This window comes from Puma concolor, chromosome C1 (assembly GCF_028749965.1).
Source record: "Puma concolor isolate L17-30 chromosome C1, mPumCon1.1.hap2, whole genome shotgun sequence".
Classification (NCBI taxonomy): Eukaryota; Metazoa; Chordata; class Mammalia; order Carnivora; family Felidae; genus Puma; species Puma concolor.
In genome coordinates this window covers 186,656,418-186,683,007 of record NC_141674.1, presented here as the reverse complement: position 1 = coordinate 186,683,007, position 26,590 = coordinate 186,656,418, and the positions used below count along the sequence as shown (strand labels likewise).

Sequence of the window (26,590 nt, the reverse complement as noted above, 5' to 3'; positions counted from 1 at the left end):
TCCATCAGGGATTTGAGGAAGTTCTCTGGTTCCCTAAGAACAGGGTCTTGTTGGCTACCTCCCTGTGCCAGAAATTAATTTGGTTTGCTTATGCCTGCACACATGATCACACTTGTGTCTAATCTGCTCCCTAATAGCTTCAAGGTCAGGACCTTGCATGTCAGTGGGCAAATTGAGCACCACACTTCTTAAAGACTGATGGCAGACAGCACACAGTCCATAACGAGGCCTGTAGTTTGTTCTAAGTGATTGTAATGAGTGCAGATTATAACAGCGCATATAAATCAAATGCAGCAATGAATGTTGTGCGAGACATTCCGAGTATCATAAGTGGAGATACCACTCAGCTGTCACCTGTCTCCTTTCAAGCTGCAGCTTCCCACAATGCAATTCACTCCTCAGGCGGAACAGCAGGTGCTGTGTCCTCCTTAAGGTCTGGGTATCTCAGAACTTCATCTTTTAACAGATGTAGGTTTTTGTTTTTATTTTCTGTTAAATGATTGGTCTCTATGCTATAGGCTCCCCTGGGAGATGTTAAACATACCTGTTTGAAACATTTGAAAGAGTTCGGTTGGAGACTCAGATCTGTATAGAGATAGAGAAATAGGAGCTCAGTTTTCCACAGATGGCTTATTTTCCATTTCAAGAATTCTTTCCTTTGTACAAAGAAACCCTTGAGGAAATACTTTGGGACTAGGAGATTTTTTAAAAATATAGTTTATTTCCTGATAGGGATAAAAAATTTAATTGTCTTCAGTTTTCATACACGTTGCACCTTGAAAATCAGCATTTACCTGTCTCTCAATTGACTTGAAAGAAATCTATGGAAATACTTGGAAAAACATTTCCAAGCAAATGATTCGATATCTTGTTTTCATTCTTCCTAACCCTCTAACTCTCCCCAGCTCCCAGTTTATTGCAAGAAAAGATCAGGTCTGCGCAAATGTGGCCTCTCACTTGTAAAAACAAGGCAGTGTTGTGTTACAGATTAGTTTATAAATCCCCAGTGGCTTCACAGTTCAGTGCCTACAGCTGCTGCAGATGGGCCTGGGTTTTTGTCTCTTCGCGGTGCTGCAGCCGGCAGTTGAAGGAGAAAATGGAATGATCAGGTTATTAACATGGAGGCCGCGAGGAAGAGGCTGCACAATGAGAACAGCTGGTGTTGCTGTCTTGGCTGATGCAGCGGAGATAATCAAATCTTGCCTTTTTTTGGGTAAAGGCAGAAGACACAGTGGAGAGTTAGACAAACAACAGCTTACGATATTATATGGGGTTTTTATAATGCATGTCAGGAACTTTCATTGGCTTACAAGTTATGATATAGAATTTGTTGGGATTCGGGATTTAATTTTTACAAAGTCATTTGTGTTTCTTTACGCACCTTTTCAGAAAAATTCTTACTCTTTTGCAAGAGGCGTGATGTGGGACAATTCTTGTTTTTAAAATTAGCGATGTAGCTTGGAAATGATGGGTTAGAAAGCTACTGGGTAAAATATTTTGACATGAGTCAGTGAGCGATGTTGACAGCATCCTCTGTATTATTTTCATATAATCCATCATTATTTGCATTACATTTTCTTTCTCGTGCAGTTTCAAGCGAGAGAACATCCGGATGCCAGAATTGGGAGCACATTTGCAGGTGTGACCCGACCAACTGCCTACCTTCCTGCAGGTGTGGCTGTGGCGGGACGGTGATGGTTAAGTGGGCCTAGGGCCCAAGGCATTCAGAGACTGAAAACACATATAACTTTTTCATTCTCGCTAAGGTTGTTGTTTTTATTTTGTGGAGTTATTGATAATTCTAAGACTATTTCCTTCCTAGAGAATTCGGTGCTATTTACACTTAAATGTTTCTCCTTCTTTAGAATTCACTATGTTGTCAATACATATTTGTTCATTTTCACATTTTTCTTAGAATGGAAAGTATCCAATTGGGCAGTCTTTAAAAATTGTAGCTGATCAACATGAAATGAATTTTTTTTTTTTTTGAGAATCAGATAACTGTAATCTTGCTTGAGTATCTTTTACAAAAAGGAACTGTAAATTAGTTGAAAATATATTCAGTAGGAAGGGTGATAAGATCATTAACAAGAATGAAGATTTCGGGGCATTGGTGTAACCACCTGTGTGGTCATTGGTTGGTTCTTCAGAGTTGTCAGACTGTGACCTCAGTCAGGCTATCCTCTGCTGCTCTGCACCCTACACATTAACTCAAGTGACCTTCTCTCCCTCTAGGGCTGGCTGTGTGAACTGCTCCGCTGGAAGGAGAACCCCAGCCCAGAGAACCGCACACTCTGGGAGAACCTGTGTACCATCCGTCGCTTCCTGAACCTTCCCCAGCATGAGAGGGATGTGATCTATGAGGAGGAGTCAAGGCATCACCACAGCGAGCGCATGCAGCACGTGGTCCAGCTTCCCCCTGAGCCAGTACAGGTCAGCACCCCTTTCTTCCCCCAACCTGAGCGAGGCTGTTGATGCCAGCAAGTGTCAAGGGTCAAGGGACACGCCATGCCACCTCCCATTGGAAGGTGTCTCCTGCCATGTCCCTGAAGATGGGGCACCCTGTTCTCACAGTGGGCACAGCGTGCATGTGTGTGCACGTACACACGTGCACATGCTCACGTGGGGAAAAATGGGTGAGTCGAATCCAGAGGCAGCTGCTTTCCTGGGTGTGTTTTATTTGTGGGATTGTGAAGCCAGAGCACATGTGGCGAATTCAGTCTCCCAATCAGGAAACAGAGTTCATAGTTTCTATCAGCTTGTTTATTTTTTTAAAGAAAAAAAATCTGAAGTAGCTAATAAATTAATCTGAAATCCCTCAAGGGATGGTTGATTAGGCTGAGGAAAAGAAATATATCCACCTGAGCTAGAAAATACCAGTGAACTCAACTGAACCTTTGAGAAATTATGATAGGTTCTTAGTATTTTATGATGAGTTTTTGCTGTTTTTGGTTTCCTCTCTGTTAGCAATCTGTGTTCATTTGGGTTGCATGTTTTGTTTGGTTAGTATTTACTCTCTTTGAGAGAAATAATATTTCTTTCTGAAAGCAGTTGAGTTTAGCCACTGAGTCTTGCTGCAGTCTAGAATCAGTAACTTTTAGAAAGAAATATTAACTAGGTTAATATCCCAAGGTCTGACCCCTTTGAGTTTGGCCACAAATTTTTGTAGGTTTTGAGATTTGTCCTATTGTCCACTATCACAGTCTCAAACACCACCAAAGAGGACCCTGCAGGGTTTCTGTCTGAACCTCCTTTTGTGTAGCAAGAAGAAAGCAGGAATGCATGCCTGTGTGTGTGGAATGGAAGAGAAAATGAGGAGAATGAAGGAAGCATGGAGTGTGTTTCTTGATCAAGATATCAAAGGAGAGGTGGTCAAGGACTTGGCAAAATGCTCTACCCTGAGGTCTCCTTGACTCCTTTCACCTCAATTCAATCTCACATGCCTGGAGGAGAAGCCAGAAGTCAACGGGTCCATTATATCACTTATCATCCCAATACTGACATCTCAGTCAGTGCTTTCATGCTGTCATTGGTCATTTTCCAAAGTCACAGAGTGAATTGCCCAAATGATTAGACTCATGAATTTGTACTAGAAGCACCTGGAAGCAGCCTCTTAACATGGTCACAGTGAACTCAGAGCAGGTGGGTGATAAGAATACACAGCTAAGTGGTGAAGCCCGCTGTCCTGGTCTTAGACTTGGGCTGGGGGCAACTCATTCCCTGGAGGTGAGCCCCAGGGCTTACCCTTCAGGACCCACCTTCCCCTTTCCCTGTCCTGTCCTTTCCTGGCAGAGGCCTTGTCCAAGCACCAGGGTACCTTCCTATAGATAATTAGACAAATATTCTAAGTCACACAAAGCAGTGGTTTTTAGATTTTGAGATTTAGTAGAAATTAAAATTAAAGAGGAAGCCAGTAAAAGTTCACCAACCTTGTCTTTTGAAAAATACATTCACTTGAAAAATTCAAGGGAAGCTCCAATTTATTATCCATATCATTTTATAAAGTAAACTTTTTAATGTCAACAAATTAATGAAAAGGGTAGCCTCAGAACAAAAAAAAATCTTACAAACTGTATAAATTCAGTCATATGAAAAACTTCCTGTCACCCTTGTTTTTCTTGTTTTGATGTGAACTAGTCAAAACTTCTGTGTTGAAGCAACACAGGCCAAGGACTAGCTTCAGGGAACTACCAACTTTGGACTTTTCATTCAGGGTCTGTCTTAGTTCAGTCTAGGTGAAGTAGAAACAGAACAGAAGTGAAAAACTGATTGATCGTAGACACTTATTGCATTCAGTTTTTATCATAAGATAACGGAAATTTAGAGAAATTTGAGATAAAAATTCTAAAACCATTATAATTAAGGATCTCCCTTCATTTGGGTGATGATTCCTATACACTTCTTTCTCCATTCTTTGTTCAGAAGTTCTCATCTCTATGAGGTCCCTATGCTTAGGTAGCTAAAAGGATATTCAGTATAATATTCTAACTGACCAATTTGAGTAAAGTAAATCTTAGAAGCAGACCGCCAATTGATTTATGAGCTTTATTATCTTTTATGTTAGTATGTCAAAACTAGAGTGTGCTAACAATATTTAATGACTAGGAAAGAGTCAGCTTGTAATTTTCCTGTAATAGCACTTCGCGGCTATTAACATTAAGTTCTGATATCACTAAGAGAATTCACTTATTTTATAAAAGGCTATTCCTATCATTCAGATCTTAGCTAAAGAGTTTACAAATAAGGTAATTTTCTCTGCATTGACTTTGTCTTGGCCATTGATCTTGATCCCATAACTACTATAAAACTCTCCAATACATTACTGTTTTGGTTTTGTTTTTTTGTGTTTTTTTTTTTTTGACATCGTTCTAGTCTCTCAGTGACACTGCTTTGAAATCCTGCATTTGTTTGTCAGCAAAATACAAAACTTTGGATTAATTTTATATTACAGTCATGGTATAAAAAAAATGAAGAAAAATAAATGGAACTAACTGGCAGAACTCCCGAGATTGGAGAATACAGTTGGCACAGCTGCTGTGACTTAGGAGGGACTGTATTTTAAAAGATTTCAAACTACTAAAAAATGTTTATATTTATGAAAAAGCTAAGCCATTGGGCCTAGGGCTATGATTCATTTGTGCCTTTATATCAACTAAAATTTTAGGGAAATATAATTATTTACATGTTTGGGGAATTTTAAAATGCATACATAGGGTAATGCTAGTTTGGTGATGTTACACTTTGTCTAGGCAGAAAATGCACCATCACTAAATCGTTAAGTATAGGTGAAATCAGTGATTATGAAGAGCTCCTGATATACTAAAATCATGCAGAAGTCTACTCCACTTGTGGTTATAGAAGGGTGCCATTTAAATTTCTTTATGAGTAGTTAGGGTATACTATTCCTTGATTTTTCTTAAATGGTAAAGATATGACTAATTGTGCATAATTACCCACCAGATTAGTCTGTTGAATTAGTGCCTTATTGATGTACTAGATAAAGGAAGGAGCTTCATATCAGCATTCAGTGCTTTCTGTGATGTGAGAAGTACCTTAGAATCTGAGCCTCTTTGCTCAAGGAAGTGAGGACATTTTTCTTGTCATTTGTTTGCAAATAGTTTACATATTGATAGTCCTATATTGCCTGCAGTTGTGTTTCTTTGTTTTAAGCCACAAAAGGTTTTAAAATTTTAAGCCTACACTTCCGCATCAGGAGATTTGACATAAAATCCAGCTTTTGTGTAACAATGCAGAAAATTCAGATCTGACCCACTAGGCCACTTGGCTGGAGCTGATACTCTCTACGCAAGACACACAGTCACTCTCCTGCTGCAAGATCCCCCTTGCTCACACTGTGTATGTGCACACACAGCCTGTCCACTTGATTCATTTAGACCTTGCTCCTGTCATGTCTGCCCCGGTAAGGCCACCTTGCCTCTGTGACTCCAGCTCTACACCCAAAGGTGCCAAACCAAAGCTGCACATGCCTTTGCCCATGGTTCTGATTTCTTCCATGGTAGCCATTATATGCCATTTATTTTTATAATTCTAATACCTAACAGAATCCTTTGCATGTTTACCAAGAGATGTGTGTTTGATGGAATTTTCCTTCAGAGATGAAGCTAGGTTATAGCTGAGATCAAGTTAGGCTTGGGGCCATTTAGGGGTGCTGTCAGCCCTAAGGCACTGTGGTCCTAGAGAAGTGAGGTTAGGAATCTATACCTCTCCAGGTGAGGTTCAGCTTTGATGTCATATGGGATTACCTGTTTTCTTCATATTCTTTCCAGTATTCTAAGCCTCTTCAGAAACTCATTTAAATCTTTGCTGTGTAGGGGCACCTGGCTGGCTCAGTCTGTGGAGTATGTGACTCTTGATCTCAGGGTCGTGAGTTCGAGTCCCACACTGGGACTACTAGAGATTACTTAAAAAAAAAAAAAAAAAGTCCCTGCTGTGTAAAAGGTCACTTTTCAAGCCCTGAACACATGTTGTAAACGAGATCTGTCCATCTTTATCATGACCCTCAGGAGGGGTAATATTGCTTTAGGGAGTGAAAATGGATTCTTGGGGAGCATAGACATCTTCACTTTACAATAGTTTGTGGCCCTCCCAAGGGACACAGTAAATAAAGAGATATTCAGCATATCCCTGAATATTCCATGAATCAGGGGAGATGATTGGGGGGTTGGGGGAATACCTAAGAAGTTTCCTTTAGTGGTTAATAATGAAAAAAAAAAAAAGATTGTGAAATACTGATATACATAATGTTTTCGGTCCTTGTACAGATATGGTGAGAAGACCAATATAGGTGAGATGACATGGGAAAGTAAAACATTCCATGAAAAAGATGAAATACATTCCACTTTTTCATTCCAAAAGCTCAGAGACAAAATTATTTCTTATGGTTATAGTGATTTTCCCCCTAGTGGTTATTATGACCTGAGGCCCTATAGTGAATGGATATCCTCAACTTAAAATCAAAAACTAGTTAGGTCAGGGTATTCTTTATTACCAACTCCATTTTACAGTTGGAAAGACTAGAGCGGAGACATTGAACCTTGCTCGCCAGCTGAATGGAAACACAGGCATTTTTGGCATCCAGTGTTTCCTCTGACCACACTCCCCCTTTAATGCAGAAAGAAGAAAGGACATTGCTCATGCTATGACTAGGTCACTGAGTGGGGTTGATTGGGGAACATTTGCCAAATTGTTCATGTCTGTGTAGTTTGTGCTTTATTGCTTTATTATATTTCCACCACAGTGTTTCCATGGCTTATTTTGTAAGTTCAGGAATTCTGAGCTTGCTGCTGTGTGGTTTCCTGACAAGGAATTGTTTTAAAATTCCATGCAATACACTGAGTAAGAATATGAGACCTGGTGGGTGACAGCTGACACCAGTATTGTACCTCTGCTTGTCTGGATTGCTGCCCACTCAAGAGAATTCTCAGCATTTTCGAAGCCAACAATCCCTTGTCATTGGTATTAACCAGTGGTTCTCAACCAGCGGTGAATTTGCCGTTCATGGGATATTCGGCAGCATCTGGAGACATTTTCGGTTATTATAACTTGGAGATGCTACTGGTATCTACTGGGTGGGGGCCAGGAATGCTGCCATCTACCCTGCAATGCACAGAACAGCCCCCTAAAACAAAGACCTATCTGTGAACAGTGTCAGTAGTGCTGGGGTGGGGACACTCTGGAATAGATAGACCACTCATTGCCTAACACCGTAAGATAAAGCAAACAGGCAAAACTATAAGTACCTATGAGGATGATTCTGTGTTTCCTGTATTAAATCCAGGAATAATAATAATAACAATGAGGATGATGATGGTGTCGGTGATGGTTCTGATTCTTCCTTGGCAGCGGTTAGCCTCTTTGGGTGTGAGGCTCTCAAAATGTGAGATTTGTATATGTCTTCTTTTAACCTTATGGAAAACCAAAGAGGAGGGTGGTTTTTGTCTACTCTCACATGTAAAAAACTGGAGCATAGAGAAGTTAAGTAACGTGCTCAAAGTGAGACCTTAATTCCACACTTGTCTGACTTGTATCTGTGTGCTGGAAGGAACTGCCAACACGCAGCAACCAGCATCCCCTGAACACATATTGTTAGGTGTCTGGTATTAGGCAAAGCCATTTATGTATACCATTTAATTTCTAAGCATTCTACTGAATAGATTTAGTTTTGTGAGCTTTCTTCTTTACGGGAAACTTAACACAGTGAAACCTATAACTTACTAGTGTGATGTCACAGAACTGATGTGACTGAAATTTGCAGTTTTCATCAGCTGTTTTGAGATAGCTTTATTTAGAACATGACTCTCAATGCTAATGTGTAAGTGTACTTGAAATCTATCTTTAAGCTGTGTGAATTCAATCATGCCTTTCTACTCCGTCTGTATGGACCATAACTTGCTTTCTGAATTTGCTTCCAAAAGAACAACTTCTACAAAATAAGTAGGCTAATTAATTAACCAGTTAAGGATGTTTGCAAGTTCTCTAGCCAGGTTGCTAGAATTTCTCCCCTCTTGGGTTCCTTACAAGCTGCTATTCAAGGGGTGCTAAGGGCGGCCCAGAGTTCTGAAACCCTACTGTAGGCCTGAGGACAGATGAACATGAACACTCCACCATTTTTAATGACATATTGCAGCAGTTGGTTCTAAGTAGGTCCTCCCTTGGGAGAACTTTTGGAGTTTCTTAACATCCATGAGGAGCCACACTAACTTTTTTCATATTAACCTTATGTCATCCTGCATGTATTTATTCAACTTGAAGAGCATTTTTTAGAAGTTTTTATTCATTTATTTTGAGAGACAAAGAGAGAGAGAAAGCACAAGCAGGAGAGGAGCAGAGAGAAAGGGAGAAAGAAAATCCCAAGCAGGTCCCACACTGTCAGCACAGAGCCTGATGTGGGACTTGAACCCATGAACCATGAGATCATGACCTGAGCTGAAATCAAGAGTCAGATGCTTAATCAGCTGAGCCACCCAGGCGTCCCTCAACTTGAAGAGCATTCTAGCTTTTTACCATGTTCAAAGTTTTCAATTTGCCATTCAGGAATATAAAGAGATTTGGAGGTCATTTGCAACCAATTTTTTTATTCTAGATAAAAGGACATTTCCATCTTGAGACCATTTCTTTCAAAATATAGTGGAAAGGTTTCTTTCAGCAATGATGTCAGAAAGTTGAAGAAGCTCATTAGAGTTGGTAGCTAAGCGAGTAGATTAGACATTACCTATGGCTTTGTTCTTTTCTAGAGGTTTAAGTAAGTTCGTTGCCTGCTTTTTAAAAGTTTCTTAAAGTTTTGGTTTTGTGTGGTGTGGTGTGTGTGTGTGTGTGTGTGTGTGTGTGTGTGTGTTGCAAGACAGAAATTCTGGCTTAATTTTTGGAGATATATTAAGGGAAATTGACAGTGATAGAACTTCCTGAAAATTCAGATGTATGGGCTATGAATGTAGTTAGGTTTCTCTACACCTGGAACTGGGAATTCAGCACTCATGGAAATTCATGGGCTCATCCTCTCCTTTGCTATCCTTTATATAACACACCTCTTCCCCATGTCAGATTCCTTCTGTTGTCAAGCTTTTCTTTCCCATCGTTACCTGATTTATCACTTATATTTTTATCTATTTTATAACTTCTATTTGCTACTCACAGTTTCTCTGAATTATCATTGTGCCTCCTCAGAACTTGACCTGCCCATCCATGACCTCTGCTCTACCTCCTGAGTTTTTTCTATTTATCAAATCCAGCTTTTTTTTTTGCCCACTCTATATTTACTACCACTTTAAAATTTCATAACAAGAGAAATTGACTGGTCCACCTTACCCTCATGAAGGCAAACTGTCTTGACATTTCATTTCCAAATAGTAATACAAGTGCTTAATTTAGAAGGCACTGCATTTTCCAGGAGGAACTCTGCTTGGGAAAATATTAGAATAAAGTCAAAAGAATGGGAAGTAGAAAGCTAACTGGCTATATACCATCTGTACATGACCTGTGAATGGGTTGCCCTTGGGCCAGAAAGTTAGAGCCTTTTAGTAGATCACGGCTCCTATGACCCTGCATTTATCAGAGTAGATGGTTGCAGTAATGATTAACAAGTCTCATATGAAATTCTGATATCAAGGGAGATTTATATGACTTTTTAAATGTGAAATGCTATAGACATATAAGCAGTAGGAAACAAATGCCTAAGATTTATTTTAAGTTCTGTGTATACCAAAGTATTATGCCTTTTTATTTTATTGCAGTTTGTCTTACATTTATCATGTGCTTCCTTCCATGCGTTCAGGCACTGTGCTATAGATACTCATAGAAATTAAACGTAGAATTTTATAGTAATCTGGGTCTTCCTGTTTATGTCTTTAAAGTGGGTTCAGCAATTTACTAGGCTTATGATTTTAATAATTGGAGTTAGCTTACTGCTTCTCATTCTTTGTGGGGTTGTTCTAGTGTTTTTGCCAAGCAGAGCTCTCCCTATGAGTGGCTGAACCTTAATAACACACCGCCTTCCAAATTAAATGTCCAGGGTTAGCTACTGGTTTGAAGTGAATTGTCAAACAGCTGGGTTCCCCTTCTTCCAGTCTTTTCCTGCCCTGTGGGGACATAGAGAACCTTGGTTTCTATAGTAGCTTGCTCTTCTATGATTGCTATGTTTCTTTAAATACTAGCCTAATTTTGATATTTTGCATTTTTCAGAGGCAGCACAGTCCCTTCAGCTCATGCTGTTGATTATTGATACAGCCCTTATTTTTTAGATGCTGAAACTGAAGAGAAGGCACTTTGCCTAACACTGCTCGATAGGTAAAGGGAAGAAAAAGGATCGCCCCTGTCATTTCCATTGGTACAATAGCTCCTTGTTGATACAAGTGTCTGCAGTGCTCACACTCAGAAACCACTAAAAGCACTAATGTAAATGATCTCTGTGTCTGTTTTTTTCAAGTTTTGGGACAGCAGGATTCTCTTTGTACATATTGTCATAGTCTTTTTCTTCTGCTGATATTAAATGAAATGAGGTATAAAACCTTTAGCACCTTGGCCAATAATTGATGTTCTTATAGGAAAATTAGACTAAAGATAATACTTTTGAACATAAAGCTTAGTTGTCTTTTTAAAAATATTGCTATGGCATTTGTTAGGAGATATTCTTGCTATTCTACTAGCCAACTCATTGTGACTATTTTTTCCTCCCTCCTTTCTTCCCTCCTACCCTCCTTCTTTTCTTTTCAATAATCTGAAACCCTTTTTTTCTTTCTTTCTTTTTTTTTTTTAATCTGAAAGAACACGGGGCAGTGGCTAATTTTGTGAAGGGACAGACTGGTTAAATATGAGCAATGTGGAGCAGACTGAGAAAGAAGGAGACAAAATAAATAGCCTAAGGTAGTGTATTGGAACACATCCTCCCTTCTCCTCCACCCGCAAAAAACAATAAACTTAAGCTAACATTAAGGCACTTGTGGATATCAATATGTCATTGTTCTAATCAAGGGCCTCATTACACTTGATCTGTGAGAAGGAAAATACATTCCTTTATACTTCCATAGATATCTAGCTAAGTCTGGCTTTTGGTAAAGATGATTAAAATTGTTTGATAAAACTGTTTTCAGGCCTCAAGTTATAGATATGATTGAAAAGTCTGGCTATTTTTATTCTCACATTTTTACTTATTTATTTAACAAGTATTTGTATAGCTCCTTCAGCATGCTAGGTATTAATTCTAGGCACCACGTGTACAACAGTGAATAAAACATATAAAATTTCACACAATATTGAGCAGTTTTCTCCTTCACTCAGAGTTGCATTTTTTTAAACAGATTTCATTTTCCCTCTGGCTACCTTAACTTAATTTAGAATTAAGACTATGATTTAATGGGATCCATAGGTTCTGTTTCTTTCTCTGGTGTTGACTTTGGGTACCATCTCTTCAACTTTTCCATTTGTTTCCAGAATGTACTGGATAACATATTTAAAACATGTTTAGCTTCTCAGAGATGATATTACCTTAAAAAAAATGGCTTTTTGAAAGTATCAAAGCATATTTTCTGAATCTATTCTCTAGAGTCTGAAGTGATTTACATAGTTCTAGAAAGAATTATATATGTAGATTAGTGATTGAGTGGCATTTTACAATGTGGTTTTGGTGGAAAACGAATGAATAATACGATGACCACTCCTCCTTAATTTCTCCTCGACCACACAGACACACACTTCTTTTTTTGCCCTGGTCATGTTCATTGTCTCTGCCTAGGGCGACTTCTCCAAGTAACAACCCCACTGGCAGTGGGGTGTGGGCTAATTCATTGTTAGTACTTGAACCGAGTCCTTCAACTGAACCGCTCACTGGGCATGTGTTGATAAAGCTGTGGTCTGCGGAGTGTCAAGTGTCTCTTAATAACGAGCTAATGTGGCATAAAACACATACAGTTTTAGGAGCCTGCTTCACATTTTCTCCTTAAATTTTCTACCAGAGTGTTTCTCATTCATAGGTAATTGTTGGTTTGAGAGGTATTCATCATCTTTGCAGAGGAAACAGGTATGCACGTGTGCAGAGAAGGGCTTCCCCATGTGGATGAAATTCTCCTTATTTGGTCAGAGCAGACGTGCTCATTTCACATACTCTGATTTGGGCCTAATCACTCAAACAAGTTCATAAATCTGGAAGGCAGTTGCAGCTGAAGCAGGGTATGAGGGTGGCCAGGAAAGCCCGGTCCCAGTGGCCTTTTTGAGACTAAGAGGCTTCATGCTGGGAAGCTGATGGAACTGACAAACTTGACCCACAGATACACTAATACAGCCATTTTTATAAGATTTTGGGCTGCCTGATTCAAAAATATTTCAGTAGAAAGTAAAATATCCAAATGAAAGTTAGATTTCTTTTAACCTCCTTTTCTTTCTTTTGAAACATAAGCGATATAAATTGTCAAGGAGCTTACCCAAGTTGATCGAAACCATGGCTCTGCCAGAAGCTTGAGGAGAGGGGGCCCTGGACCAACAGAAGAGCTGGATGTGGATTCCAGGGCCACCACTGGAATTGGAGCACGCTGGTCTTGCAGAGACCACTTAAGTTTTCTGCAAACAGCAACGATCCCAAATCTTTAGGATTGAGATTTACATGAGAAGGGGATTGCATGGAAGGCACCTGAGAAATAATAATGGTATCTGAGCATTATTAGTATGAATAATACTACTCAGAGAGAGAATTCTACTCAGAAGAGTAGTGAATAAGGGTATAATTCTGCTCAGAAGATTTCAGAGTTGAACGAAGGATGATGTCAGCATATGATTCTGTAACTAGCAAGACACGAGAGCGTGCGTTGCCTCTGTTGTGTACACGTTGTACACTTGTTTTGGGGCAGACTGAGAAACTCCGAGCTGTCTGGTTTCACCTGATCTTTCTACATTTCCAAACTCTTTTTAAAAAGTCATTATAAGTTGCTTGAAAGTAAGTGAGACCTTTTCTTCTCAGGTCTGAATACAATCCCTTCAGGGATTAAAAAATGCAATTGGAGGGGCGCCTGGGTGGCTCGGTCGGTTAAGCATCTGACTTCGGTTCAGGTCATGATCTCACGGTCTGTGAGTTCGAGCCCCGCGTCGGGGTCTGTGCTGACAGCTCAGAGCCTGGAGCCTGTTTCAGATTCTGTCTCCCTCTCTCTCCGCCCCTCCCCTGTTCACGCTCTGTCTCTCTCTGTCTCAAAAATAAATAAACGTTAAAAAAAATTTTTTTTTTAAATGTAATTGGATATTACAAACGTAGATTGGTACTTTTTTTTTAAGCTTAAACAAGCAAAAAGACCACTCTGCTTCTGCATAATCTCTGGGAGTTCTGCTGTCCTTCTTATCTTGCAACATGTTAGGATCCACAGAGTTGTGAAGATGCCATGCAGTGATGATGTTTGAGTTTCTTTGGTTTAGTATTAAGCAAGCATCTGCCACATCAGCAGCTCTGTACTGGTCTCCAATGGACTCAAACAAGGGGAAATAAATTTTATCTGATCTTGAGTTGCTTAAAGACCAGCAGGAAAAAGAATATAGACTTTTGCAGAGCAGGCTAGGTAATGATATGTTGAGCAGAGATGCAAAATTCTCTAAGATCTTAGCATACTTTTTAGTGGGTCCTTCATACTGAAAATACTAATGGGTGGTTTTCATGTAAGTGACTCAATTCCTACCATCACTAACTGGAATTCTACCTCTTTCCCTCCCACATATGCAAGTAAACAAGGGTGAAAGTATATATGATTAGTGTCGTTGTAGAAGGAATATAGAATCAACTCTAATTTACCAAAAACAAAAGACAAAAAGTAAAATGCTTATAAATTTTGCTCTTGATGGTACCAAATTATTTGGAGTGCAGGTCACAACAAATGCATAAGTGATGGCCCCATGATTGAAAATCATAGGGTTAAGAATTTGATGATAAATACAACCATTTGATTTTAATTTTGAAAAATCATGATGTCTTGCTTATTACATAATGGTAGAAACAAACAAATTCTTTATTTGAAAGCAGGGCCTTCTGGTTATAATTTTTTAAAACACATTTAAAATAGATGATTGGGATTTGCTTAAATCTGAGTGTAGTATGGCATTAAAGTAAAAAGTTCTCAAAAACTTAAAATATTTCTGTTTGTGTTTGTTACCTGCCAAGACTTCCTATTCACTGTCTCAGGAACTAGAGCATCTTGTAAAGAATAAAAACTACTTTCTATTTCTGTTTTCAATGAACCGTTTTGATAAAATGGGTAAAAAGATACTGTAAAGCAAAGGGCCCTGCAAGTGGCATAGACTCTAGTCACTGGGACTGGGCATGTGACCTTGGATGATTGGTTTTATCCCTTAGTTTTCTTCTACTTTTTTGTAAACTGTTATAACATGGATTAGGGGATCCCAAAGACTCTTTCTATCTGAAACACTCATTCTATGAGTTGATTTATTTATTTCTGATTCCCATTTGAGTTTTTTAATGAAAATGTAGAAAACAAAAAATAAAACCATATCACTCCTGGGAGGATCAAATGCGTTTTGGAAAAACAAAGTAGCAACAAAATAACAGATGATGGACACCTTATATCTGCTCAGAGAGATCCAGTTGATTTTCTTATGATTCATAGTTATAACAATTGCAAGAGAAAGCCAGCCACTGAGTTTTAAACTATTGTAACCAAACCTACCTACCATGGCTTCTCAGCTGTTTCTATTTAGTGTGGAAATCTAATGTGGCTGAAAACTACTGCTGATTTTTATTAAGTTGAAGTCTGGAACTTCCCCTTGTAATGATAGAAAAGCACAATTTCAATTAAAGGAAAACTGCCAAAGTTCTGAAATTCATTTATTTTATTATTACTCAGTTTAACCCTAGAAATGGGAGATCAAGCAAACTGGATAGATTTGACAGTTCTGAGGTCATAAGTTCAATTTCCTCACAAGTTGTTTCTAGATCTAATTCACTGCAAACCATATAACCCTTCACCTTTTGATATGGAGTCTCTTATTGAATTGTGTGTCACATCAGGATCATCCTAATCACTTTGGGGCTAGGAAAATGACAGGTAAGTAAGGCCAGGCAAAGGAGCTCCAGTGAGCAGGTCTGGGAGGCAGAAAAGGGACAGGTATCACTTTCTATAGCAGACTCAGAGTGTGCTGGAGTAGGCTTGAATTGGCTAGCAGCGCTGATTGTTGAATTTTCAGGAATTTTCAAATTTTGTCTCACCTTTAGTAGAATGGAGCTGGCCATGGTGGGATTATTCACACTATGAGAACAGGCAAATGATCCAACTGGGGCTTTTTTCTCTGGAGAGCCCATTGTTACACATTTACTAGCACAACACTGAAGAGACTCCAATTAACTTTTTTTTTTTTTAAAGCCCTGTGGATATCCATGTATTTATTTTTCATAAAGACATACCAAAAAAGCATTGTATGAAAGAAAGGTATTTCCAGAACTGAATGGCTGATTGATAGTATACAGCTCACTTGATCACCCAGATATAAAAAATAGTTTGTTTAGACAGTCGTTGTTTCTACTCTTTCCCCTTCAACAGAGTTAATTTCTTAGATGTGATAAACTGAACGCTTTACTTCAAAATGGGAAGTTAGTTATGTTTTAAAAGATACTCTAAACTTATGGAGCTGAAATCCATGATGTGAGTTCCTAAAGAAATACATATGGATATGGAAAGATCTTCTTACTTCTATTGTGATCTAAATGAACAGAATGTGCTAAAGTGAGCATATAGTATATAAGTACGATATCTACATGCAAATAATTTTTTAAATATAGTTTTTCTCATTTCAGTGTTTGGACAATTTGTGTCAACAGTATACTCAAAGTGTGGGAAAAGAAGAGTAGAAAGGAGTTATGGTGGACAAATGTCAAATAGTTCCATGTAAGGCATGATTTAAGGGATATACTCTTGAGAGAAATCCTCATTTGAGTTTATGCATCATGTGAAACAAAAGCCTCCCAGAGAGGTGAAGCTAAACTAGTTAAGCAGTGTGTGTAGTTAATACAGTCATGTACTTAGTAATGAAAGGAGAGAAGCAAATTGACGAATTCTTTGGCTTGTAAAACACATCTGGATCAAATGCATCGGTATGTTCTATCAGTTGATGATTCTTTAATATATCTTCATATTAGAACTACTGATGTACCAGGGAAGAAGAAGTTTTCTTGTCATTTTGCTTAGAAGAAATCAACCAATTTATTTGGAGCTCCTAGAACAGACGTATTAGAGACAGCAGGCTGTACTTTGATGGTCCCTACATACTTGCGTATATGAAGCAGAATTGTACAATACACTATGTGAACATGTCCTGTCATCTGTGTTCTGTGTTGCCATTATTCACATATAGAATGTGTATGTAATCAGTTCCTATTTTGTGTCGTATTCATCTGCATTTGCAGCATTTCAAAGACTAGTCTGAAACATCTTGGCACAGATGGGAAATGCAGAGTTGCTTTATAAGTTCCAGAACTACAAAGACACAGATCTAACATGTGATATTAATAAATAGCTTGGATGGGGGGGGATTAAAAATTAGATTATTTATTTAGAAAGTTGAAAGTCTTCATTTGTGATCATTACTCTGTTCTTGAAAGGAAATAGGTGCTGGGTTTTGTGTTTTGTTTTTTTTTCTCCCATCCTCACGTTTCCCTTCTCCCCCTTCCTCATGTTTTGAATTAAAATCTAAAGACAGACTGAAAGAGTGTATATATAACTGCAAGAAGGATGTGGTAAATCATGGCAGTGGTTTGTGATCTCACAGACATGGTGGTGTCAGGAACTAAAGACCAAAGGCGAATCCTCAGCTTCCAATGGATTTACTAGAAATCCCTTACCCTTGTAGCATATCATGGATAATAGCATATCATGGATAATTACATTTTTACAAACGGTAGAGAAAATCATTTTGACACACACACAGTATTTTCCAGCCAGACCAGCTTTTCAATCTTTTACAGCTTTCATGCATTAAGGCTCGTATTTTCTTTGTTTATTTTTAAAATATTATCATTAATAATAGGCTTGTTCTGTGGTCAGCCTCTGAATAGAAGACACTGAGGAAAACCCCTTCTTCCCTGTTGCCCCAAGTCAAACATTCGATACCTTTTCCTTTGTAGAAGTTTGTGCTCTTCATGTTTTTCATTAAGAAAGTTATGGCAGCCAAATTTTCATGGAGAGTTTTAGGAGCTTTGGTCATTTTTCAGCTTATTGCTATGTGTAAAAGAATGAATTATGTTTAGTGGCAAATCACTGAAAAGAAAAAAATTAGAAAAAGTCATAGAAGAAATACTGTCATCGATTTCTTTCCCACTACTGTGCAGTGGAGTGAATTCTGACTGGATAAACCTAGAAAAGGTCATCCCCATTAACCACTCAGCTGTATCAGAAGTCCAGGGCACAGAAAACATTGGGGGACAATATTCTCCTTTCTTAACCCTTTCGGATCAAATGTGGTATTTCATTTTGAAAATGAAATCCATTCCCCTGAGGCCTTCAAAACTTTAATAATACACAATAAATAAAATCATATCTAATAACTCAGTGGTTTCATCTGGCACCACCATCATCTTCTAGATGTACAGCAACTGCAGAAACATAAATACTTGCAGGCCTCGAGCGCCCAGTTTCTATTTGCTAAATAAACTTGGCTTGCTTTAAATTCCTCTGTGTGCAGTCATTAATACAATCCACTCTGACAGCATTTAATTAAAGTGCTTTTCTCTATTAAATTCATTAAAAGTCACCCTCCCCCACCCCCCCGCCCCCAAGTATAACTGCTTTCCAGATGCTGAGTGGCAGGGACCTATGAGCCTCACTTTAAATAACTTCTCATTCCTCTTTGTAAAGTGTTTATTACATTCAATTTAGAAACTGTTAAATATGGCTTAGAAAGAAAGTCAGATTCCAGGACATGTTCACCATCCCTTTAGCAATTTTTTTGAAAAACAAATGTTAGTTTAACTCCTCTGAATAAGCATCTATTATCTGGATTTTTTTTTTTTTTTTTTTTTTTTTTTTTTTACACTCTGTCAACACTCGTAGGCATTTAAGCTGGGAGGTAATAAAGATATGCTTTTCCTCTCAGGGTTGGGGAATTTGCATCAGTTCTAAGCAGGTACTTGGCTGGAATATCTTTGCCTGCAGATTCAGGGAGAGTGAGCGTAACTGTCCAGTATTAATAGATTATTGACAGTTTAATGTCTTGGCACCTACTCAGCCCATGAAGTATAATAGCCAGGAAGCTGTCTGATATGAAAGCAGTCAATAGCATTTTCAATCAAAACCTTTCAGTTAATTGCCGGTTGACCTTAGAGATTTCCTTTAGGTAAGGCCGTCTTTAGTTTAGACCAAAAGGCCCATATTGATTTGTAGAGTTTATTCAGAGATGATTATTTAATACCCATTCCTCCAGTATCTGGGGTAAATTTTGCCTTTTTTGTGTCTACCAAATGAATTGTCTTTTGGCAGTGCTTTTCACAAATATTCCCTTTACCAGCTCTACTTTGAAAATATCTCATTAAATCTGTTCTCTTCTCAGAAATAGAAAGTTGAGAATCTTGAGGGAACACATGATCAAGTATTTTAATATGATAAGAGAATTTTGATACAATTTTTTGTTCAGTCTGGAATTATAATTCCAACAGAGACCCTGACAAAGCTAAAAACTATACTTTTAGTAAGGGTGATTATGTAATACCTTAAACACTACCCCTTAAAACGAATAACATTCTTTAGAGCCGAATGCTTTTTGGTCTCCATAAGTATCAGTGTGATATCAGCCTTATATTTAGCTTCTAGATTTTCTATACTTCCCTGATTTAATTTTAGTTCAATATTTTTATTTGTTTTTTTTTATTTATTTTTATTTATTTATTTTAATGTTTATTTATTTTTGAGAGAGAGAGAGAGAGAGTGGGAGCCATGGGGGGGGGCAGAGAGAGAGGGAGACACAGAATCTGAAACAGGCTCCAGGCTCTGAGCTGTCCACACAGAGCCCAATGTGGGGCTCTAACTAATGAACCATGAGATCATGACCTGAGCCAAAGTCAGATGCTTAACCAACTGAGCCACCCAGGTGCCCCAGTTTTAGTTGAATATTTTAAAAACAAATTTTAACAAAATCTAAAATAAGCCTACCAAAGCGGGTAGGAAACAGCAAAGGCAGTATCTGGCTTGAACTTTAAACCATTTGCCTTACTTTGGATTGTGTGGTGTTGGATCTACAAAGATTGAATCAAAGTGGGGACAAAATTATAGACTTTGAATTGATTTTGTTACTTTTTTTGTTGGTTCTTCACACGTGGGTTAATGTCATTCATTATACTCCAAAGATCATCATTTTCATATTTAATTAAAAAAAAAAAAAGACCTATAGTGCTTTCAGTAGTATTTTGTAGATAGGCAACATTCTTTCACATTTCACTCAGTTAATAGCCATTTTTGTCTCAGGCTTTTCTTGTGATACATATGATCCGTTTTAAAGCAAATATACCTAATTTTTGTCTATTCTTTTTTTTAAAGGTTCCCCTTCTTTGACTTTTGTATGGATTCTCTCATTGCTATTTGCTGTTTTCCCCTCTAGCAACATTTTTTTTTTTTTTTTTTTTTTTGCCATAGAAACTGCTGTGGACCTTTTGAATTCTATTGATAGTAGAAATATTCTACAGATTGGGGAGGAGGAGAGTGAAGCAAACTGATGAATATATCAGTTTTGAGAATAGTAACCCACTAAAGGTATATCTCTGACTGTTAGTAATTTTCAGATGATTTGGGGGAAATTAAAGAACTACATGAGCCACTTTATGCTATTGTTAGCCATACAAAGTGTATTGTGAATTTAATGCGTTACTATGAACTATTGGAATTCAACTCTTGTCAGTAATAACCATTTTTTAATGAGTGCCTGTGTGAACTTGCCCCTTTTTTTCCAAACCCTTAGAGCTATTAGATGTGTTCCAAATTTTAAGAAGACTTTTGGTTTGTATAACCAAATTGGCTATTACCAATACAGACAAATTCTGGACATTTTAGGATAAAGTTTAGGTTTCAACTGCTCACTCAAAACACAGTGCCTGACCCTGTGCTGAGTGTGTGCAGATGAACGTAACACAGACTCTACCCCTAAGGTACACGTAGCTTCATGGAGAGACACGTACAAGGACAGATGACTGTAATACAGTGTGTGAATACAGAGAAAAAAAGCACAGGGGGCCATGTTTGCCCTTATCTGGTGAGCAGGAGGAGCCAGAAGGCTCCCGGGGAGTAGTGCTACTCAGGGTCCCTTAGAGAATTCCTCATGAGAGGAGCTTTCTGGATAAAGGGGCCATGAGGAAGTGAGGGCACAGAGATCAGAGGGACCAGAGGGTGGGGCTCCAGCTTTAGAGCACTGCCCAAAAGGCGAGGGTTGAACAAGGACAGGAAAAGGAACAAAAGCTAGTCAGGTCACAGAGCCCTCTTGGATGTGCAAGAGGCCTTGACCCATCTTACAGTCACTGAAGGCCTTTGGCAAGATGCTCTGTTAGCCATGGCAGGTGACCTACCTGGAGGAAGTCGTAGTAATTCAGATAAGAGAGATTATAAAGGACAGAATAACAGCAATGGGGTACATAGAAGGAAAAAATAATCCAAGAACTGTTTAAAAGCAATAATCAACAGCACATGGGATTGACTAGATGTGGAATTTCAGATGAGGGGGAAGAGTCAGCAAGAACTCTCAGATCCTGGCTGAGGCAACTTGGGTTGAGGAGGTCTTAGGGCACCAGCTGAGAGCATTAATGATTAATTCCCTGTGAATGTCATTTGTAAGTATGTTTGTTTTGTACTGAGTTTTCAGCTATTAAAGTAAGTCCACCTCTAAGCAAATTCACATTTGAAAGTATAATGATTTGACAGTTCTCGTGTCTGAGGATGACCTACACCGAGGTAAGCAAGTGTGTTTAGGAAAGCTAAGGCCATGTGACACAGAGACAAGACTGGGGTTGCTTTGTGAATCTGGGTAGATAAGGATGCTGGATGACTGGCTTCTGGAAATATAATGGTTCCTCCCCAGCTTGGAGACTGGAATTTTCTTGTGGGAAAAGGAATTGCCAATCTAGTTACTTCGCCCCAGGGAATTAGGAACTGTGATTTCTCTTCCCAGTGACCATCCTTGGTATTCTGGGAACAGATTTATTTTCTTGAGGAAACCACTGTCTAAATAAGAGTGCCTGGTCCTGTCTGTTTGCCACCTCTCACCCCATGTACTTACCACAAAGTTTAGAAGCAAAAGTTTCCTCATACCTGGTTTCAGTTAGTAAGATCATTAATGTGGAGGATGTAAAACCAGTGTCCTCGTAATGGATTATAAGTGGTTTAGAACTTAAAAGAATACTCTAGAATTGACCTTTGGGAAGTTTTACCTCACATCATTTAATTTTTCCATATTCTTTTTCTCTTGAAAGAAAATAACACCAAGGAAAGCCAATCTCCAATGAAATTAAATAAATGAAGTTGAAAACTTAAGGTGTCCGATAAGCTCTCATTTGACACCTTTTCATGGGTAAACCACAAGGCATTTTCCGTAGAGATCAATGGCCTCCACGTCACAGTCTGAGGAGAAAAAGATCCCTCTTTGATCATTTGACTTTGTTTACCCAGTTTGGACTTTAGGGTATAATAAACCATAACATGTCAGTGGTGTGGTAATGCTAGATATTTTGTCTTTTACCAGAATGGTTGATTATAATGCACTACTTAAGATTTGCTTTCTATAAAAGGAATATTTGTACTTTTATGTGTTTGATTCACACAGTACAGTTTTCTCAAGTCCTGTTATTAAGTGGTTACATTCAGAAAGCAAAAAATATGCTGAGGTAGTATTTTATTGGCGAACATCTAATATTTTCACTAACCATAACTGTCAGATTGTTCTGACTTCTGAGTGCCCCAACTGTAAAAATTATACACAAAATGTGGCCTATCATAGGATTCTAAATAGCCCATGTGAGGCCTCAAGCACATGGATTACCTTCTCTCTTCTTCCCCCCTTCCCCCTACTCGTTAAAAATCTAATCCATACACCCTCTCTCCGTAAGTAATTTAAACCCTCTTCTTTCAGAAACTGGAAAACAACATAACTGCAGTGTCACGAGTTGTGTTAACACATAAATGCCATCACAATTAAGGAGATTTTTTTTTTTTTAATTTTAAACCAAGTCCTGGCTGAACTTTGTCAGGAAGAGTATCTCTTTTTTATACCAGCAAATTTTGACAAAATTGGGTATGTGCTTTTTCAAAATGGTACACACAAAAAAGGTAACAATCCCTTTATAACCCATGCAAAATTAACATTTAAGAGAGGAACTTCTCCATAATGTATTCTAATTTTTCCCAACTTCTTTGTCTTTACTTTTAACTCTACACTTGAAAACTTCAGTAGTATCTTCCGCCATTTTTGGTGTCATTTTTATACTTCAATTAGACGTTTATTCACACTAACACGAATTTGTGTTAAAACTTTCATTTAGGGGCACCTGGGTGGCGCAGTCGGTTAAGTGTCCGACTTCAGCCAGGTCACGATCTCGCGGTCCATGAGTTCGAGCCCCACGTCAGGCTCTGGGCTGATGGCTCAGAGCCTGGAGCCTGTTTCTGATTCTGTGTCTCCCTCTCTCTCTGCCCCTCCCCCATTCATGCTCTGTCTCTCTCTGTCCCCAAAATAAATAAACGTTGAAAAAAAAAATTAAAAAAAAAAAACACACACAAAAAACTTTCATTTAAACAGAACATAGTTTTGCATGTTTCTCCATTTACCAGCTAAATAGCAGTAAGCATGTTTGTTACATGTTAGTCTCAGGGGTTGTGATTTGGGGGTCAGAGCTCAATTTCATATATTCATTTCCTCCTCTGAAAAATAATTGCAATGGTATCCATTGACATTGCGAGATTAATTTGTTGTTTTTAACAAATGAGAAGTCCAAAAGATAGTAAGCACTTTGATAATATCAAAATTACAGGATTTAAATAATTATAGAAATTTGACATATGACTACCAAGCTGCATTATGTAATCTGTATGTAAGTCAAGGAAGAGTGAGGCTTTATTTCAGTTTGTTGGAAGTGGCTTGAATTTACTCTAGTGCTTTACCTTAGGAATCATTCTATAAGTCTTCATTGACATAGTCCTTGGCTGGCTACATGGTGTCTGTTCTTGCAAAGTACGTCTGTTCTCTACCTTCATTTAACTTAACCTGTTTTCACTTAAAAGGAATCAGAACTCTGCTCTGGTTAAACTTATTGGTTGATATTTATTTATCTGAAAGAGTCTGTAACCTTTTCTTTTAAGCTTACCTTGAATTTCTTTTAAAAAAATCAAATTTCAGATCTCCCTGGGTCATGTATTCCTGGCATCTGATGAAGTTGTTTTCATTTGGGCTGCATTTTACTTTACCTGAGACTTAGTTTAAGAATTTTAATGGATTGTTTTTATTTTGAACCCTTTGCACATCTTTTTCTCTTGGTCTTTTGCCATTGATGAGGTATTATGAATTTCCAGGTTGGTTCTTTTAATACCATTATGAATTCTTGGTACTCAGGTCGTCCTAACTTTTACCCATTTCAATTAGTTACCCTCGTGTCTTTAACCTGACTTAAGCTCCTCTTTAATTTGTGCTGGTGCAAAAGCCACTCTCTCTTGATTATACCAATGAGACAAATCATGCATTCATTTAAAAATCAGAACTCCAGAGGTAACTGCCAGCTCTGGTCACATCCATGCTACTCTTATCTCATTGTAACTCAAATATAAGGTCTCTAAAGACACTTTAGTACCTGTACCTTGAATCTGGTCTTTTTTATTTTTTTATTTATTTTTTATTTTTTTATTTTTAAAAAAAATTTTTTTTCAACATTTATTTATTTTTGGGACAGAGAGAGACAGAGCATGAACGGGGGAGGGGCAGAGAGAGAGGGAGACACAGAATCGGAAACAGGCTCCAGGCTCTGAGCCATCAGCCCAGAGCCTGATGCGGGGCTCGAACTCACGGACCGCGAGATCGTGACCTGGCTGAAGTCGGACGCTTAACCGACTGTGCCACCCAGGCGCCCCTTGAATCTGGTCTTTAAGAGATTGACCTTCTCTGTGAATTCTTAAGCTAAGTTTTGTGTTTCGAGAAGACATTGTGAAAAGTAGTGGAGGTGTATGGGAACAGGGAGGAAATGAATGCTCATGAGTGTCAAATGAGATTGGGGTGGATGGGCTGGGAGCTGGTTTCTCCCAGGCAGAAGGACACATAGTTGTGGACTGGACCATCCTAAAGAGTTCGTTCTTCCTGGAACCTCTCATGGATTATATCTGTCACGTTTCCAGAATGCTTTGGGTCACGTTCGGCCCTAAATGAGCAAATAAACTTATTCAACAGGTGATAATGATGAAGAGAAAGATATCATTACCATTAGGTTCAATATATGGCCACATCTTACCTTTCTTGGATTCTGACAGGAGAGATGATTGTTTTGTATTGGCGTGGTGTCTGTTTGAATGAGAGAGTCATCTGGAGCCTGCTTCATTTACTCTCTGTCAGCTCATCTCCTTATATTGAAGAAGCAGCTCACCCAGCCACCTCTTCAGTGTTTGCAGATTCTGGCCACTCCCAATAGTCATATTAATAACTGCAATACTCTTCCCCACCACTCCCCGCAAACCATACCAGAGTTGTTGGTATAGTTGTTCTCAATTTGTTACCAAAGAGGAAGTGATATAAGCCAAAGGCTGTTTTAAGAACTATGCTTCCTCCATCCCCTAAGTTTATTTTAACAGATTATTGTGTCACAGCGTTTTTATGCTTTTATCTTTGACCAAAGTGTTTATTTTGAGAAACAATTATTAAACTGCATTAAAAACATACACGATGTTCCAATACCATCTTGGTTACAATATTAAAGGAAACGCAGACTAAGGCTGGATGAAATTGAACACATATTTCCATGTCAAACTTCTTACCATTTTGCTTGTTTGTATTGATTTCTCTTGACGTGGTCTTCTTTTATTGAGCACCACTCTTTTTTTTTTTAATTTTTTTCTTATTCCCTCTCTTTTTTTCTTTTAAATCCCTTTCCTATAGCTGTATGTGCTAAGAGCAATTGTAAAAGGAAACCAACTTATATTAAACCTGCCTGGAGTCAAAATGTAATCTAACACCTGTAGTCTGCAATTTGTCATCACTTCATGGATACTTTTTTTTTTTTTTTTTTTTAATAACAGATTTCCTGAGTTTTGACCTTAGGATACTGTATAATCCAAAAAAAGCAACAAAACTAAACCATGGTTTTTAATAAGTCTTATAATAGTGTTAGGATGTGAAATTACAACCGTAAGAGTCAACGCAAGTCACATCATTTGAAGTTAGAAATAGTGCTGAGTTGTGTATCTAAAAGAATGTTTTGCCTGTGAAAATGTCTTTGATAAAATCAAGAGACAAATCATAATGCACATGTAATTTCTCTTAACACTCACTCTCTAAGACCTTCCTTGGTGTCTTGGCTCAAATAAGGATGTTTTTTAACTGTAGGGTACATTTTGCATTTTATATTAAACGCTTTCTTTTCATTAGGAGAAAGACAGGGCTATACTGAGTGTGATTCATATAGTTCAGAGTTTTTAAACTTTTTTGGTCTCAGTATCCCCTCTCACTGTCACTATTGAGGACTCCAGTAGTAATATATATCTATCAATATTTGCCACGTTAGAAATTAATTCTGAGAAAGTCTAAAATGTTAATTTAAAAATGATTGTAAATAATATATGTACATATGTGTAAACAAGACATTTTAATGAAAAATAACTGTGTATGCAAAACAAAAAATGAGAAGAGTACCATTGTTTATATATATTTTTTGCAAATATTTTAAATGTCTGGCTTAATGGAAAACAACTGGATTCTCATAATTGCTTCTGCATTTAACCTGATGCAATATGTGGCTTTGGTTGGAGTAAAAGAAAGTCAAGCCTCACACAGACAAGGGATTAGAAAAGGGAGGAATATTTTAATTTTTTTTTTAATGTTTATTTATTTTTGAGACAGAGACAGAGCATGAACAGGGGAGGGGCAGAGA

The 26,590-nt window shown here is 38.1% G+C and overlaps 1 protein-coding gene across 2 annotated transcripts in view; it reads left to right on the top strand.

The window, feature by feature from the left end:
* The window catches only part of SATB2 (SATB homeobox 2), a 192,444-nt gene that overhangs the window by 152,139 nt on the left and 13,715 nt on the right, over nt 1-26,590 (top strand). For both annotated transcript variants that reach the window (XM_025934980.2, XM_086719222.1), the window contains exon 10: nt 2,236-2,433. In XM_025934980.2, coding sequence (XP_025790765.2) covers nt 2,236-2,433 — 198 coding nt within the window. The remainder of the gene's footprint in view (nt 1-2,235; nt 2,434-26,590) is intronic.